At 37.8% G+C, this 20,000-nt stretch overlaps 1 protein-coding gene across 2 annotated transcripts in view; it reads left to right on the top strand.

Moving 5' to 3' along the window:
- LOC123504491 (E3 ubiquitin-protein ligase TRIM21-like) overlaps nt 1-20,000 on the top strand; it is a 46,984-nt gene that overhangs the window by 24,785 nt on the left and 2,199 nt on the right. The window contains exons 2-4 of one of the 2 annotated variants that reach the window (XM_045255060.1): nt 14,074-14,162; nt 14,364-15,074; nt 18,708-18,856. In XM_045255060.1, the coding sequence (XP_045110995.1) occupies nt 14,160-14,162; nt 14,364-15,074; nt 18,708-18,842 (849 nt within the window). In that variant the 5' untranslated portion in view covers nt 14,074-14,159 and the 3' untranslated portion in view covers nt 18,843-18,856. Of the gene's footprint in view, nt 1-14,073; nt 14,163-14,363; nt 15,075-15,898; nt 17,813-18,707; nt 18,857-20,000 lie in introns of those variants that run through there. The other variant, XM_045255049.1, reaches the window with a different exon arrangement.

Below are 20,000 nucleotides of genomic sequence, written 5' to 3'. Positions count from 1 at the left end.
AACCCGCCTTTCTCAATGGGAAACGTCCAGTGCTTCCATAGCTTGGCAATATCCAAGCAATTAGGGGTCCATGGCTGTACCTTCATTAAAATGGATGTACCTACTAATCACTGAGTAACTGCATATCCGTCGGCCTTTCCAATTCCAGCTGGAGGAAATGTGGATATTAGCTGAAGCCATAATATTTGTATTTTTCGAATTGTAGCTTAATTAGATCATAGATAGGTCGGCGACAATGTTCAGAAATTCTTTTTTCTGGAACTGCATTTCGGATAATAATCGTCACTCATACCTAACAGTGATTCATGTGAAACCTCCTAAATATCCGTTCTATGTGTGTTCCAGGGAAGGCAAAATCTCAACACTTTTTTCTGTGTCACCGCTACTGAGGTACAATGTGTTAGGAATGTATGGTAGCGAAGGGTCCCTGGTGAACCTTATAATTAATAATACCACGCGAATAGATTAATCATACATATTTTCAGTAGGTGACCCTAATCCTAGAAATCGTCGCCCTAAATAAACAAAATGCGCCATACGCTAGGGTAGGTGATAATACATTGCCAATGCAAAAATATGGTCGGCCCTAAAAGGGAATAGAAGAACTTTTAGACTATCGGTAAGAACAATGGCGTTTTACAAAAGCGTTTTTTTTTTTGGTTGCATTAAAAAAGCGGGTAAGCTGACACTTGTAGAGATCAGTGACGTAAAACTAGAATGGGGTTCAGAACTAACCAGTAAAAAAAAAAATACTGGCAGATGGTGAAAGTCGAGGTCATACGTGTGTGTGTGGCAAACCGGTAGGAACCCCTTTTTTAAATCCAGTGACGTAGCGAACAACCTGGCTGTTGTAGAAATGTACTCCCTGAGAACATAAGTTTCAAGTAAAGCCAGGATCTTTAGCGACTAGTCAAATGGCTGTGTGAAATACTGGTGAAGCTGGATCACAAATTTAGAGGAGCCTGATACAGGGTTCCTTGCCATGAGTAGTAGTGATTCAATAATGCCTAGAAAAATAATAGCTGGCTGTGTAGCGGTTTGAATGGCCGCTTTTCGAAGCGCCTATATCTTTGGAGGAAATGAAAGAACGAGTCAGCCGAAGCGGGATGAATTCATGGTTCGGTTGGTACCATTAGCTGCGTTTATGAACACATTAGTTGAATAAACGTGCATGTTTGGTCCCTTGTTTCGCTAAACGTCGGTATGCTCTGTATTTGGATGGGGCAATCGTTCATATTGCTACCCTTATGCTGAGTAGTGGTGAAAAAAAAATTACATTGACAGTGGCTGGAAAGGGCAAAATTGTGACAGAGAACCACTTTCCTTCTAATTACAGTAGTATGGTATGCGCGGTCTTAATTAACACCGCTTTTACAGCCACGTATGCGCGGTAGAGTTCGGTATCAGTTTAAAGATGTAGACATTTCAACCTATCGAGTGTAATCTACGAGGGTTTTACGAATTCAATTTTATATATATGTATATATATATATATATATATATATATATATATATATGTATATATATATATATATATATATATATATATATATATATATATATATATATATATATATATATATATATATATATATATATATATTATATAATATATATAAAAAAATAAATAAATAATATATATATATAAAGATATATATATATATATATATAAGTTATTGATTGTATATATAGACACAATCTTGATTTCTTAAATAATATATTAATACAAATACAACAATTCAATTTACAAAAGTCAGGAAGTAGGTGGATTGGATGCATTAGGCCACAATACTTGTTTTTGCGACATAGCCTCTATAGTGCCATTACGGATATCACCCTACAAGTAACTCAGTATTTTCCACTTAGACAGACAGTATTCAGAAGCGATTTTCTAGTTCACCTTTTTTTTTTTCTAGTGAACTAAGTACTCCCCTTTGGAAAGTGGTGGTGGTGGTGGTGGTGGTCTTGTTCAGTTGACTTACTGTTGACAAAAAAAGTAAAAATAAGGATCACATGAGCGGCCGATTTGACACAATGTGGTGTTTATTCCCAAGCTAAACATCCCATTTGCGATGAGCGCTAATTGTCAGTATGCAACATGCATCGTCACCGTCGCCTCCCCGTGGTGGTAACAGTGCTACTTGTGAAAAGAAGTATGGTGTGTGTGGTGGTCTGGTGAGGGTTAATATGTGGTGGATCAGCCACCTGTATATAAAAGTAACGTGTCCAACTTGTAATCGGAGGGAGTTCGTATATATATATATATATATATATATATATATATATATATATATATATATATATATATATATATATGGAGTAGGCAGTAGTCACCTGCCGCCCGGTGGAATACTCCAGGAGAGGTACTTACGGGGATGTAGGCAGTGCTGCAGACTGAGTGATTCCCCGTGTCCTCTCTTCCCGGTTCCCTTTGTGGTCTCATTTATACAATTGAGCAGCTGCAGCCTGCCCTCTAAAGACAACTTCTACTACTTCCTACACTACACTACAACACCTTACACTTTTACACTCTCTTCAAATCAAAATTTAATAATGGCTTCACCACGCCCTGCCTCAGTCCCCTCTGGGAGGGACCATAAATGTCCCCAGGTCGGACTGCCCTCTGCTGTCGACCTTGGGTGTCTTGACACTTCATCTAATACTTTCACTATCAATTTCTGCAACATTCGTGGCCTTCGTTCTAATTTTCAATCTGTGGAACACCACCTCTCCTCTACTAAACCTCATCTTCTCTTCCTAACCGAAACACAGTTGTCTGTGACTACTGACAGCAGCCCTTTTCTGTTCCCTCCTACTTGCTCTATCCTCATTTTCAATCCAAAGCTGGATGTTGCGCATACGTGCGTAACGACACCACTTGCTCTCGTGCCCACAATCTTGAATCTTCAGAATTTTCTACCATCTGGCTAAGACTTCAATGTCACTCTCTAACTAAATTCATCTGTGCTGTATACCTCTCACCTAATTCCTCTGACTATGTAAAATTCTTTGACTATTTGACTTCCAAGGTGGAGCACATCTTATCTCACTTTCCTTTTGCTGAGATCTCCATTTTAGGGATTTCAATGTTCACCACCAGCTTTGGCTTTCATCTTCTTTCACTGACCAACCTGGTGAACAAACCTTCAACTTTGCTATCCTTCATGACCTAGAGCAGCTAGTGAAGTTCCCTACCCGTATTCCTGACCGCCTTGGAGACACGCCCAACATTCTTGATCTTTTCCTAACCTCCAACCCTTCTGCTTACTCTGTTAAACTTTCCTCTCCGTTGGGCTCCTCCGACCACAATCTAATTTCCGTTACCAGTTCTATCACTCCAGTGCAGCCTCAGGACCCGCCTAAGCGGAGGTGCTTCTGGCATTTTAACTCTGCTAAGTGGGAGGAACTAAGGCAGTACTATTCTGATTTCCTTGGGATGATTATTGTTTTCATGTCAGAGATCCTTCTCTTTGTGCCGAGCGCATAACAGAGGTGATTATCTCTGGCATGGAGCTATACATTCCTCATACTTTCTCTAACCCTAAAGCTAAAAAGCCTTGGTTTAACTCTGCTTGTTCTCGTGCTGTCAATGATAGAGAGGCGGCTCACAAACGGTTCCGTAGCCATCCAACTGCTGAAACTCATGCCCTATATATTTCTGCCCGTAATCATGCCAAATCTATTCTCCAACTTACTAAAAACTCTTTCATCAATAGAAAATGTCAAAGTCTTTCCAATTCTAACTCCTCTCGAGATTTCTGGCATCTAGCCAATAATATCTCTAACAACTTTAGCTTCTTCGTCTTTCCCTCCTTTACTTCATCCAGATGGCTCTACAGCTGTCTCTTCTTTTCTAAAGCTGAACTCTTCGCTCAAACCTTTGCTACCAACTCAACTTTGGATGATTCTGGGCATATTCCTCCTACTCCTCCACCCTCTGACTACTTCATCCCTAAAATTAAAATTCTTTATAAAGACGTTTTCCTGGCCCTCTCTGGCCTTGATTCTCGGAAGGCTTACGGTCCGGATGGAGTCCCTCCTGTTGTTCTCAAAACTGTGCTTCCGAACTCGCTCACTGCCTGGTCAAACTCTTTCATCTGTGTCTCTCTACTTCTATTTATCCTTCTTGCTGGAAGTTTGCTCACATTCAACCTGTCCCTAAAAAGGTGACCACTCCAATCCTTCTAACTACCGCCCTATAGCTTTGATTTCCTGCCTTTCTAAAGCCTTTGAGTCTATCCTTAATAGGAAGATAATGAGGCATCTATCAGCTCACAACCTTCTCTCTGATTGCCAGTATGGTTTCCGTAAAGGCAGATCTACTAGTAAAGGAAAGATGGAATGGAGAAAAATTGTGCAATATTAAAGATATTTTAGTAATGATGTTAATGTTGATAATAATAGCAGCAGCAGTAATGATAATAAGAAGGAAAAATATAAATAATAATGATAAAAGAATAATAATAATAATAATAATAATAATAATAATAATAATAATAATAATAATAATAATAATAATAATAATAATAATAATAATAATAATAATGATTATGATTATTATTGTGTGTGTGTATTATTATTATTATGTATTATAATAATAATAATAATAATAATAATAATAATAATAATACTACTACTACTACTACTACTACTACTACTACTACTAATAATAATAATAATAATAATAATAATGATAATAATAGCGGAACGAGTCTCAGTTCATTCTTACAAGATATTGTTGGTGTTGTTGTTTTTTTCGGAACCGTAATAATGCAAGAACGATTTGATCAATAAGAAAAGAGACATTTTTGGTACAGGAAACAAAGGAACTTAAGACGTCCAGAAAAATATTTAAAACAAATCATTGAAACTACAAATGAAGAATAAAAGGTCATTTTACGAGAAGTAATATGAAAAGTGTGTGGCAAGGCATGTGTATGATGAGTGGCTACTCAAATGGCAGTAGTAAAGCTGGTCAGATCCCTAATAGCACAGTTGAATAAGGCAGCGACTTGAATAATTTGTGTAATCTCTTTGACAGTCATGGTTTTACTGATGAGTTTTGTAACCTTAAACTTATTTTATACGAAAATGATCAATATATATATATATATATATATATATATATATATATATATATATATATATATATATATATATATATATATATATATATATATATATATATATATATATATATATATATATATATATATATATATATATATATATATATATATATATATATATATATATATATATATATATATATATATATATATATATATATATATATATATATATATATATATATATATATATATATATATATATATATATATATATATATATATATATATATATATGTATATATGTATATATATATATATATATATATATATATATATATATATATATATATATATATATATATATATATATATATATATATATATATATATATATATATATATATATATATATATATATATATATATATATATATATATATATATATATATATATATATATATATATATATATATATATATATATATATATATATATATGTATATATATATATATATATATATATATATATATATATATATATATATATATATATATATATATATATATATATATATATATATATGTATATATATATATATATATATATATATATATATATATATATATATATATATATATATATATATATATATATATATATATATATATATATATATATATATATATATATATATATATATATATATATATATATATATATATATATATATATATATATATATATATATATATATATATATATATATATATATATATATATATATATATATATATATATATATATATATATATATATATATATATATATATATATATATATATATGTATATATATATATATATATATATATATATATATATATATATATATATATATATATATATATATATATATATATATATATATATATATATATATATATATATATATATATATATATATGTATATGTATATATATATATATATATATATATATATATATATATATATATATATATATATATATATATATATGTATATATATATATATATATATATATATATATATATATATATATATATATATATATATATATATATATATATATATGTATATATATATATATATATATATATATATATATATATATATATATATATATATATATATATATATATATATATATATATATATATATATATATATATATATATATATATATATATATATATATATATATATATATATATATATATATATATATATGTATATATATATATATATATATATATATATATATATATATATATATATATATATATATATATATATATATATATATATATATATATATATATATATATATATATATATATATATATATATATATATATATATATATATATATATATATATATATATATATATATATATATATATATATATATATATATATATATATATATATATATATATATATATATATATATATATATATATATATATATATATATATATATATATATATATATATATATATATATATATATATATATATATATATATATATATATATATATATATATATATATATATATATATATATATATATATATATATATATATATATATATATATATATATATATATATATATATATATATATATATATATATATATATATATATATATATATATATATATATATATATATATATATATATATATATATATATATATATATATATATATATATATATATATATATATATATATATATATATATATATATATATATATATATATATATATATATATATATATATATATATATATATATATATATATATATATATATATATATATATATATATATATATATATATATATATATATATATATATATATATATATATATATATATATATATATATATATATATATATATATATATATATATATATATATATATATATATATATATATATATATATATATATATATATATATATATATATATATATGGAGTAGGCAGTAGTCACCTGCCGCCCGGTGGAATACTCCAGGAGAGGTACTTACGGGGATGTAGGCAGTGCTGCAGACTGAGTGATTCCCCGTGTCCTCTCTTCCCGGTTCCTTTGTGGTCTCATTTATACAATTGAGCAGCTGCAGCCTGCCCTCTAAAGACAACTTCTACTACTTCCTACACTACACTACAACACCTTACACTTTTACACTCTCTTCAAATCAAAATTTAATAATGGCTTCACCACGCCCTGCCTCGGAGTCCCCCTCTGGGGAGGGGACCATAAATGTCCCCAGGTCGGACTGCCCCTCTGCTGTCGACCTTGGGTGTCTTGACACTTCATCTAATACTTTCACTATCAATTTCTGCAACATTCGTGGCCTTCGTTCTAATTTTCAATCTGTGGAACACCACCTCTCCTCTACTAAACCTCATCTTCTCTTCCTAACCGAAACACAGTTGTCTGTGACTACTGACAGCAGCCCTTTTCTGTTCCCTCCTACTTGCTCTATCCTCATTTTCAATCCAAAGCTGGATGTTGCGCATACGTGCGTAACGACACCACTTGCTCTCGTGCCCACAATCTTGAATCTTCAGAATTTTCTACCATCTGGCTAAGACTTCAATGTCACTCTCTAACTAAATTCATCTGTGCTGTATACCTCTCACCTAATTCCTCTGACTATGTAAAATTCTTTGACTATTTGACTTCCAAGGTGGAGCACATCTTATCTCACTTTCCTTTTGCTGAGATCTCCATTTTAGGGATTTCAATGTTCACCACCAGCTTTGGCTTTCATCTTCTTTCACTGACCAACCTGGTGAACAAACCTTCAACTTTGCTATCCTTCATGACCTAGAGCAGCTAGTGAAGTTCCCTACCCGTATTCCTGACCGCCTTGGAGACACGCCCAACATTCTTGATCTTTTCCTAACCTCCAACCCTTCTGCTTACTCTGTTAAACTTTCCTCTCCGTTGGGCTCCTCCGACCACAATCTAATTTCCGTTACCAGTTCTATCACTCCAGTGCAGCCTCAGGACCCGCCTAAGCGGAGGTGCTTCTGGCATTTTAACTCTGCTAAGTGGGAGGAACTAAGGCAGTACTATTCTGATTTCCCTTGGGATGATTATTGTTTTCATGTCAGAGATCCTTCTCTTTGTGCCGAGCGCATAACAGAGGTGATTATCTCTGGCATGGAGCTATACATTCCTCATACTTTCTCTAACCCTAAAGCTAAAAAGCCTTGGTTTAACTCTGCTTGTTCTCGTGCTGTCAATGATAGAGAGGCGGCTCACAAACGGTTCCGTAGCCATCCAACTGCTGAAACTCATGCCCTATATATTTCTGCCCGTAATCATGCCAAATCTATTCTCCAACTTACTAAAAACTCTTTCATCAATAGAAAATGTCAAAGTCTTTCCAATTCTAACTCCTCTCGAGATTTCTGGCATCTAGCCAATAATATCTCTAACAACTTTACTTCTTCGTCTTTCCCTCCTTTACTTCATCCAGATGGCTCTACAGCTGTCTCTTCTTTTCTAAAGCTGAACTCTTCGCTCAAACCTTTGCTACCAACTCAACTTTGGATGATTCTGGGCATATTCCTCCTACTCCTCCACCCTCTGACTACTTCATCCCTAAAATTAAAATTCTTTATAAAGACGTTTTCCTGGCCCTCTCTGGCCTTGATTCTCGGAAGGCTTACGGTCCGGATGGAGTCCCTCCTGTTGTTCTCAAAAACTGTGCTTCCGAACTCGCTCACTGCCTGGTCAAACTCTTTCATCTGTGTCTCTCTACTTCTATTTATCCTTCTTGCTGGAAGTTTGCTCACATTCAACCTGTCCCTAAAAAAGGTGACCACTCCAATCCTTCTAACTACCGCCCTATAGCTTTGATTTCCTGCCTTTCTAAAGCCTTTGAGTCTATCCTTAATAGGAAGATAATGAGGCATCTATCAGCTCACAACCTTCTCTCTGATTGCCAGTATGGTTTCCGTAAAGGCAGATCTACTGGTGATCTTCTTACTTTCCTAACTGAATCTTGGTCATCCTCTTTTAGGGACTTCGGTGAAACCTTTGCTGTCGGCCTTGACATATCGAAAGCCTTCGATAGAGTCTGGCACAAATCTTTAATTTCTAAACTACCCTCCTACGGATTCTATCCTTCTCTCTGTACCTTCATCTCCAGTTTCCTTTCCGATCGTTCTATTGCTGCTGTAGTAGACGGTCACTGTTCTTCCCTAAAACTATCAACAGTGGTGTTCCACAGGGTTCTGTCCTATCACCCACTCTCTTTCTATTATTCATCAATGATCTCCTAAATCTGACTCAATGCCCTATCCACTCCTATGCTGATGATACCACCCTGCATTATTCAACAGCGTTCAACAGACGCCCAACCCAACAACAATTAAATGACTCAAGGCGAGATGCTATAGGACGCCTAACTTCTGATCTTTCACTTGTTTCTGATTGGGGCAGAGAAAACCTGGTTTTGTTCAATGCCTCAAAAACTCAATTTCTACAACTATCTACTCGACATAACCTTCCAGACAACTATCCTCTCTTCTTCAATAACACTCAACTTCCCTCTCCTCTACATTAAACACACTCGGTCTATCCTTCACTAAAAATCTAAACTGGAAATTTCACATCTCTACTCTTGCTAAATCAGCTTCCAAGAAGTTAGGTGTCCTATGGCGTCTTCGTCCATTTTCTCTCCCTCCCAGCTGCTTGCTCTGTACAAGGGCCTTATCCGCCCGTGTATGGAGTATGGCTCTCATGTCTGGGGGATCCACACACAGCTTTACTAAACAAGGTGGAATCTAAAGCTTTTCGTCTTATCAACTCTTCTCCTCTAACTGACTGTCTTGATTCTTTAAGTCACCGCCGCAATGTTGCATCTTTATCTGTCTTCTACCGCTGTTTTCATGCTGTCTGCTCTTCTGAACTTGCTAACTGCATGCCTTCCCCCTCCTGCGGCCTCGCTGCACAAGACTCTCTACTTCTTCTCATCCCTATTCTGTCCATCTTCCTAATGCAAGAGTTAACCAGTATCTTCACTCCTTCATTCCCTACACTGGTAAACTCTGGAACTCTCTACCTGTGTCTGTATTTCCACCTGCCTATGACTTAAACTCTTTCAAAAGAGGAGTGTCAAGACACCTCTTACGTTAACTGGACCCTCCTTTTAGATTTTTTGTTTTTCTCTTTCTACTTTCCTCTTAACAGGGCCTGGCAACCAGCGGGATTTTTTTTTTTTTCCAACACTGTGTTTGCCCTTGGCCAGTGCCCTTGTAATGTAAAAAAAAAAAAAAAATATATATATATATATATATATATATATATATATATATATATATATATATATATATATGAGGAGTTAGTAGATATTTACCGAAACGATAATTTACTCCCAGCGATATCTAATAACACTAGTTCAGGAGGTGCTGTGAGCCTTCCATTGAAGCTATTTGTGATTTCGCTGAGCGTTTAACTCTTCGTCTCACAACTGAAGGGGGCAGTCATAACCTGCCCTCTACAGAAAAATCTTCTTCATACAAAACTACATGCACTTACCTCTCACACACATATACACCCTACGCTTAAAATTCAAAATTTTAAATGACAACTCCAAATCCAGCCTCAGATTCCCCATCTGTGGAGTGAACCAGAAATGTCCCCCTATCGGACTATCCTAGTGGCGATCCAAAATGTCTTGACACCTCCCTCGACTTTTTTTTCATTAACTTCTGCAATATTTGCGGTCTTGGATCTAATTTTCAAATCTGTGGAACACCACCTCACCTCTACTGAATCTCATCTTTTCTTCACCGAAAACCAGCTGTTTGAGGCAACTGACAGTAGTCCCTTCTCTGTTCCCTCCTTCTTTCTCTATTCTCGTTTTCGTTCCAAAGATGGATGTTGCGTCTATGTACGCAATGACTTAACCTGATATTCTGTCTACGCTCTTGAATCTTCTGAGTTCTCCACCATCTGGCTTAGACTCAATAGTCACTCTCAAATTAAATTTATATGTGCTGTCCATCTCTCCTCTAACTGCTCTGACTATTGTAAAGTCTTTGATTCTTTAACTTCCAAAGTGGAGCACATTTTGTCCCTCTACCTTTTCTTGGATATTTCAATGTTCCCCATCAGGTTTGACTTTCCCTTCCCTTCACTGACCTTCCTGGTAAACTAGCCGTCAACTTTTCTATCCTCCATGACCTAGAACAACTGGTGCAACACACTACTCGTACGTATCCCTCACCGTCTTCAAGATACATCCAACATTCTTGATCTTTTCCTTACCTCTAATCTTTTTGCTTATGCTATTACCCTATCTTCTCCGTTGGGTTCCTCCAATCACAATCTCATTTCTGAATCTTGTCCTATTTCTCTAATTCTTTCTCAGGATCCCCAAAAGCAGAGGAGCCTCTGGCGTTATACATCTGCCTTTTGGGGGAAATATGGAGGTATTATGCTGATTTCCCATGGAATGAATACTGTTTCCTTGACAGAGACCCATTTGTGTGTGCTAAACGCATAACAGAGGTGACAGTGTCTGACATGGAGGCGTACATTCTTTACCCTTTGTCTGAACCTAAACCTCCGTATAACACAGTTCACAAAAGGTACTTTATTTTTCCATCCCCTGAACGTCATGCACTTCATATTTCTGCCCGTAATCATGCCAAGTCTGTTCTTCAACTTGCCAAACACTCTTTCATAACTAGAAAATGTCAAAATATTTCAACTTCCAACTCCCCTCGTGACTTCTGGCATCTGGTCAAAAAATTTTCCAATAACTTTATTTTTTCATCTTTCCCTACTTTATTTCATCCTAATGGCACCACTGCCATGTCTTCTGTCTCTAAAGCTGAACTCTTCTCTCAAATATTTGCTAACAACTACAACTTGGATGATTCTGGGCTTGTTCCTCCCTCTCCTCCTCCCTCTGACTATTTCATGTCATCAATCAAAATTCTTCGTAATGATGTTTTCCATACCCTCCCTAGCCTAAATCTTCGGAAAAGGCTTATGGAGCTGGTGGGATTCCTCCAGTTGTACTCAAAAGACTTAATTCCGTGTTTGCACCTTGCCTGGCCAAATTCTTTCAACTATTTCTATTGACTTCCACCTTCCCTTCTTGCTGGAAGTTTGCCCGCATTAAGCCTATTCCTAAAAAGGAGGCTGTTCTAATCCTTTAAACTCCCGTCCTATAGCTTTAATCTCTTGCTTATCTTAAGTTTTTCAATCTATCCTGAGTATAAAGATTCATAAACATCTGTCACATGATAATCTTCTATCTGATCCCCAGTGTGGTTTCCGTCAGTCACTCTATTGGTGATCTTCTAGCGTTCCTTAATGAGTCCTGGTCGTCCTCTTTTAGAGATACCAGTGAAACTTTTGCTGTCGCATTAGACATATGAAAATTTTTTGATAGAATCTGGTACAAAGCTTGAATTTCAAAACTGCCCTCTTACAGTTTTACTCCTTCTCTCTGCAACTTTGTCTCAAGTTTCCTTACCGACCGTTCTATAGGGAGGCGGTGGCATAGTGGATAAGGTAGTGAGCGTGGGATCGGGCAGACGTCCACGCGTAGGTTCGAATCCCACCACGTACAGCCTTAAAACACTTTGCCATTTGTCGAGTGGTTTAAAGTTACCTACATATCACCATGATATCCAGGTTCTAGGTGGTTACACTCAAGATGAGTTTGGGCGGTGATATGGGCCCTAATATGGGTACCACTATAAAATTGCCTGCGCCACTAATGGGCGGAAGCTGAACAGCGCTTCCCATACACTCTTCAAGTGTGCCTACAGGCGCTATAGGCCTTACCGTAAAAAAAAAAAAAAAATAAAAAAAATTGCAACAGTAGTAGAGGGCCACTGTTCTTCCCCTAAATATGTTACAGTAGTTTTCCTCAGGGATATGTCCTCTCAACCACTCTCTTTCTATTATTCATTAATGATATTCTTAACCAAACTTCTTGCCCTATCCACTCCTACGCTGATGATACCACCCATCATCTTTCCACGTACTTACAGAGACGACCAACCCTTCAGAAAGTTATCAGATCATGCAGGGACACCACAGAACATTTCTTTTCGCCTCTCCAACTTCCAACTGTTCAAGGAACTTCCTTATATGGAGTACTCTTCGCATGTCGTGGGAGGGTGGAATCAAAAGCTTTTCGTCTTAACTCCCCTCCTCTAACTAATTGTCTTCAACTTATTTCTCACGCAGAAATGTTGCATATTTTTTCCATATTTTATCAATATTTTCATGCTAACTGCTTTACTGATCTTGCTAACGACATGCTTCCCCTACTCCTGTTGCCTCGCTGCACAAGACTTTCTTCTTCCTCTCACCCCTATTCTGACCATCTCTCTAATGCAAGAGTTCACTAGTATTCTCAATCATTCATACCTTTCTCTATGGTAAAGTTTTCAACTCTCTGCCTGCTTCTGAATTTTGGTTAACTCATGTCTTTTAAGGGAACTTAGTGGAACTTTTTTGTCCCTCCTTCATAATATATATATACACACACACACATATATATATATATATATATATATATATATATATATATATATATATATATATATATATATATATATATATATATATATATATATATATATATATATATATATATATATATATATATATATATATATATATATATATATATATATATATATATATATATATATATATATATATATATATATATATATATATATATATATATATATATATATATATATATATATATATATATATATATATATATATATATATATATATATATATATATATATATATATATATATATATATATATATATATATATATATATATATATATATATATATATATATATATATATATATATATATATATATATATATATATATATATATATATATATATATATATATATATATATATACACACAATCAGGAAGAAGTACGTAGACGGAGTCTGACACGTGGCAAAAGCAGCAGACTGAAGGAAGGCCAGCAGTAGTAGCAGCAGCAACCAGAGCCATGGTGAGTGTTGGACTCAGCAGACATCCTGCACACCCATTGTTTAACTTACCACTGCATGTCCCTTGTTTACCTTGGCTGCAGTCAATCCTTCCAAAGTGTTAACTCTGTTGGAAGCAGGAACAGGAGCAGGTGCCTGCTTTGGATTGTAGCCTGCCGCGCTGTGTGCAGTGTGTCTCTCACACTGCCGCATCTGTTTTGCAGGACGACAATGTGGAGGATTGCCCCGTGTGCCTAATCACCTTTAACGAAACCTTCAGGAGGCCACGCAACCTGCCTTGTGGCCACACCCACTGCACGTTCTGCATTAATGAACTGAAAGAGCAGGGTGCCGTCACCTGCCCCACATGCCGGGTGAGTCACGCTCTGCCTGAGGCCGGCCAGTTCCCCATCTCATATATCACAGAGAGCTTTATCAGGAAGATGAGAGGATTGGCCTCTGTGGTACCCAAGCCAATGAAACAGCTGACAGCCTCAGCACCAGTGACACAGCCTGCACCAGGAGCGACAGCAGGACTCAGCAAGAAGACACGGTCTTTGCTGCAGGAGCAAGAGGCCAAGATCCTGGCCGCCATCTGCTCCTGCCAGGAGGAGCAGAGCCAGCTGGCAGACTATCTGATAACCCTGGGTGGGTGGGATGGCCACCAACAGCAGCTGGAGGACGAGCTGCAGATGCTGGTGGACCAGAGCAAGGGTGCCCGAGAGACGATAAGGCGAGAGAAGTGCCGTGTGGAGGGAAGGCAGGAGGAAGTGCGGCGGAGAGAAGAGGCGCTGCACGCCGCGCTGCAGGCGCTGCGCACCCCTGCAACACGCCATAAAGTTTACGAAGTAATTGATAATACAGACAATCTACTGGAGGAGGAGGAGAGGGTGACGGTGTTTCCTGACGTCCACGTCGTCACCACCGTCAACAAGGTGAGTGTATCCCCATAATTGGTGTATGTGCACCTCACTCACTCTTCTGACCACGGTTACTTACTTACTTTGTTTTATTACCACCCCTTAACCTGTAGCTGTGTCACTAAGTACTACGTACAATCAATATTCATACGCAGTACAATGATTGTAGTCCAACACACGTGGTTTACCCAGAACAATGTTGAAAGATTAATAGTAAACCCTCAAGTAGTACGACACCGGACCACAATTATTCACCAGACACTTAATTGCTGACTTACAGAACAGTGTAGTGTAGTGTTCTATCTAACAATTCATTACCAACTGTAATTAACTTTCAACTATTAATTAATTCATTGTTATTATTACCAAGACCACACACACACACACACACACACACACACACACACACACACACACACACACACACACCTGCACCACTTCCCCCAGTTCACGAGCGTGAGGTAGCCTACAAGCTATTCAAGCTCAAATCACGACGCTCCAGCACTCCAGCTGACATCATCATCAAGCTATATAAAAATTTCCGTTGACTTAGCCACAGCTCTGAGCTCCATTATCAACGCCTCTTGCCTTCAGAGTCAGTGTCTTGCAGACTGGAAGACGGCATACGTCACGCCCATCCCGAAAATCTGCTCTCCTCAGTCCCTCATTGACTACAGGCCCATCGCCATTACCACGATCCCCAGCCTGCTCTGTGAAGGCTTCATGTTCCGATGAGCCTATTCCCACCTCACCTCTCTCATGGATCAACAACTATTTGGAAACATCAAGTCGTTCTCCTCCACTCACTGCCTTATTGACCTTCTTAATTATGTTTACAGAAACCTCGAAAAAAGGAAAACATCAGTTGCCCTCGCCTTTGTCAACTTCCAAAAAGCCTTCGACCTTTTTCACCACACCACCGTCATCGCCAAAGCCATCAACCTCCAGGTTCACCCCATTCTGGTGTCCTGGTTCTCTGACTTCCTCTCCCATAGTCAGGTCGTTAGGCATCAGGGCGCTACCTGCCCCTTCAGTACATCACCTGCGGAGTATCCCATGAGAGCGAATAGGGCCGTTATGCTTCCTGATGTTCATCAACGACGCCATGACGGACACCAGCGCTCGGTGGAAATACGTGGACGACACCACCCTCGCCACCGCCATCGACAACACCAACCCAGACTACAGCCACCTCTAGCTCCTCCTTAACCGTCTCCACACATGGACCACCGATAACAAAGTCACCCTCAGCACCACCTCACATACACACCTCCTCAGGCCCCCTTCCTCCTGTAATGAGTTTGAGCTTTGTGTAGTTTTTCAATTATATGATTTTGATTAATGATTCGACTCTTTTGGGATTTAACGACTGTGCTTGTGTGTTCGAACTAATGTACATGTTTCGTTCGTATTGTTTCAATGTGTCGTTCATTGTTAATACCAAGCTGACAAATGGGCTTCTTGTATGAATGCTGGCAGAAGAAGTAAAGAGACAGCAGCAGAAGGATTTGTTTTCTCACACCTCCACTCCTGAACTGCTACAAGCTATTTAGGCATTCAGCGCAGTAGTACACGGTGCCTGACGACGCTAAGCCTACGAAGGTGAACGAAGGGGATTCCATGGATCTCCGTTTAATCCCCAAGTTTGACGGCACATCACAAGCAGTAGTGGAGTGGTTTGAGAAGGTGGAGTTGACTTGCGTCCCGAAAGCTGCGTGATGGCGAGCCCGTGGACGGCTGACCTGCGCCGCCTCGCTGTGCTGTTTGGCGGCGTGACTAACTCTTATCTAAATTGTGCTTTCGTGGGCGGCCTTCCTGAAGCTGCTCGCCATCTCCTGAGAGCTGAATCTCGCATAGAGAGCATGGATATCGATCAATTGCATCGTGCTCGAGCTGTTCTGGCGGACGTCAACTTGGACTTCGGAACTTCGACACAGGTCACCTGCGTCAGTCGGCATACTGCGGCGGCTTCTGCGTCACCGAGTGTTGGTGGTGTGCGCTGCCTGGCCTGTAATCAGCTCAACCATTACGCCCATGACTGCTTGGCTGGACGAGGTGGACGAAGAGGTGGGCGTGGCGCCGTGCGCTGCTTTAATTGTGGGCGGCGAGGACATGTCGCTTCAATGTGTTCGGGAAACGCATCAGGAGAGGTGGAATCAGCGCCAGCCTCCTCTCTGGACACCCAACGAGAAGTGCGTTACCCACTGTTGGAATGAAGGTTAACGACGTGAATTGTGAAGCACTGATAGATACCGGCTGCACGAAGTGCATGTGCATGTGTCCCTGTGTTCCCGATGGAAAGGAGAAAACGTCAGTGTGATGACTGAGTGGAGAATCGTACGAGTGCATGGGGACGGGAATGGTGCAACTTCAGCTGGCATCGGGAGTGTCTGTGTGAGCGCCCTTGTAGTGCCCTTAAAGCCACTTAACTTTGGCTTTATATTGGGCATGAACGGCATCGTAGCCCTACACGGTGTAAGAGTGTTTTCACCGAACGACGTGCGGTTTGCTATAGAAGAAGTGCAAGCTTTAGCAGATTTTGATTAATATCCTAATGTCCTTGTATTGTGTGTTTGTGGTAATAGTTTCAATGATTCGACTTTTTAGGGATTTAACGACTGTGTGTGTGTGCTCAAACTAATGTACATGTTTCGTTCGTATTGTTTCAATGTATCGTTCATTGTTAAAACCAAGCTGACAAATGGGCTTCTTGTATGAATGCTGGCAGAAGGAGTAAAGAGATAGCAGCAGAAGGATTTATTTTCTCACACCTCCACTCCTAAACCGCTACACCTCCGTCCGTGTGTCTCCATCGACGGTGGTCCCTTGCAAGTAGTGCGCTTCGCCACGCTTCTCGGCCCCCACAAATGATGACAAGCTGACATGGGACCAATACGTCAGACGCATCATATTGTCAGTCATTTACCAGCTACATTTCCTACGAAGGTTGAAGAAGCTGGGGACACCATCGTGTGAGCTGGCAGGTGTTTACTCCATCTTCATACTCCCTTGGCTCACATAGGCATCCCCAGCTTGGTCATCCTAGCTCATTGCCACTCAACGACACCAACTTTAGCGAGTGCAGAGAAGGGCGGTGTGGCTGATCCTGGAGGCCGATTACACCAACTTCTAGGAGGCCCACCCTTTAGGCTCGCCACAAACATTTCCTCCAGCAGTTCGCCACCAAGCTCTTCCACCACCCACGCCACAAGAACCTGCTCCTCTGGCAGCCTCCCCTCCCCGCCTTCCGACACCAGAACAAGCTGCTCTCCATGCGTGCCCGGACAGACATATACAAAAACACTCACAATAGTCAAAATACTCAACTCGTGAATACTGTATTTGTGCTTAATTTGAAGCATGTAATTTTAAGTATGTATTATGTGGATATTTCTCCCTGTAAGATGTAAATTTTTAGCTCAAGAGCTGCTTATGTCTGAATAAACTGTTTATAATTATTAATGTTATCATTATTATTATTATGTTATTATTTTTGTTATTATTATTATTATTAATATTATTATTGTTGTTATTATTATTATCATTGTTAATATTATTATTATTAAATATTATTATTATTATTGTTAATATTATTATTATTATTATTATTATCATTACACATTGCCTGAATGTTGTGCTGTGTTTCAGGTGGCGGAGACATCCCGTGCAGCACTGCAGGCCGCCACCGCCACACAGACAGCCATGGAGGCAGCGGGCAATGCTGCTGCTGTAGTTCAGGGAACTCCATTTTTCCTGCGGGCTATGCGGCGACCTCCTCCATAGCGGACAGGCTGACGGTGAGTGCATTTTCTGTTTGGAGCTATTTTCTCTCCATCTCTCTTTCTTTCTGTGTGTGTGTATGTGTGTGTGTGTATGTGTGTGTGTGTAATTCACTGTTTGATCTGCTGCAGTCTCTGACGAGACAGCCAGACGTTACCCTACGGAACGAGCTCAGAACTCATTATTTCCGATCTTCGGATAGGTCTGAGACCAGGCACACACCACACACCGGGACAACAAGGTCACAACTCCTCGATTTACATTACCTACTCACTGCTAGGTGAACAGGCTACGTGAAAGGAGACACACCCAAATATCTCCACCCGGCCGGGGAATCGAACCCCGGTCCTCTGGCTTGTGAAGCCAGCGCTCTAACCACTGAGCTACCGGGCCGTATGTGTGTGTGTGTGTGTGTGTGTGTGTGTGTGTGTGTGTGTGTGTGTGTGTGTTGAGGAATTTCTTGTAGCAGAGAACAGACTCATGTTTTTACTGTTTTCGTTTAAAATTTTCCTTGTAATATGTCGCTTTTAGTTTATCTTTCATATTACCATATATGATAATTGAAGAAGACTTAAGCATCTAAAACTGTTATAATTAATGTGTCTATTGTATTTTTTTTTATGTAGGAGAGAGGGAGAGCCAAGTGCAAAATAATATTGAAAAAAGGCCCACTTGAGTGGCGGTTCTCTAGAAGATAAGTAAAGGGTTAGCCAAAATTAGGGAGCAAATGTCTTGATACCTCCCTCTTAAAAGGAGTCAAGTCGTAGCAAGACGGAAATACAGAAGCATGTAGAGAGTTCCAGAGTTTACCAGAGAAAGGTATGAATGACAGTACTAGTTAACTCTTGCGTTAAAGAGTTGGACAGAATAGGGATGAAAGGAAGAGGAGAGCCTTGTGCGGCGAGGCCATAGGAGGAGGAGGAAGCATGTAGTTAGCAAGCAAGAACAGTATAACAGTTAGCATTAAAATAGCGTTAAAAGATAGAGATGCAACATTTCGGCGGTGGGAAATAGGCTGAAGACAGTCAGTCAGAAAAGGGGAGTTAATAAGACAGAAAGCTTTTGATTCAACCCTATCTAATAAGACTGTGTGAGTGAACCAAACCCCACCCACCCAAACCCATCCCCAAACATGCAAGGAGTACCCCATACAGGGGCGGA

The sequence above is a fragment of the Portunus trituberculatus genome, chromosome 2 (assembly GCF_017591435.1).
Source record: "Portunus trituberculatus isolate SZX2019 chromosome 2, ASM1759143v1, whole genome shotgun sequence".
In the NCBI taxonomy this organism is placed as follows: Eukaryota; Metazoa; Arthropoda; class Malacostraca; order Decapoda; family Portunidae; genus Portunus; species Portunus trituberculatus.
This window is presented reverse-complemented; position numbering and strand designations above follow the sequence as displayed.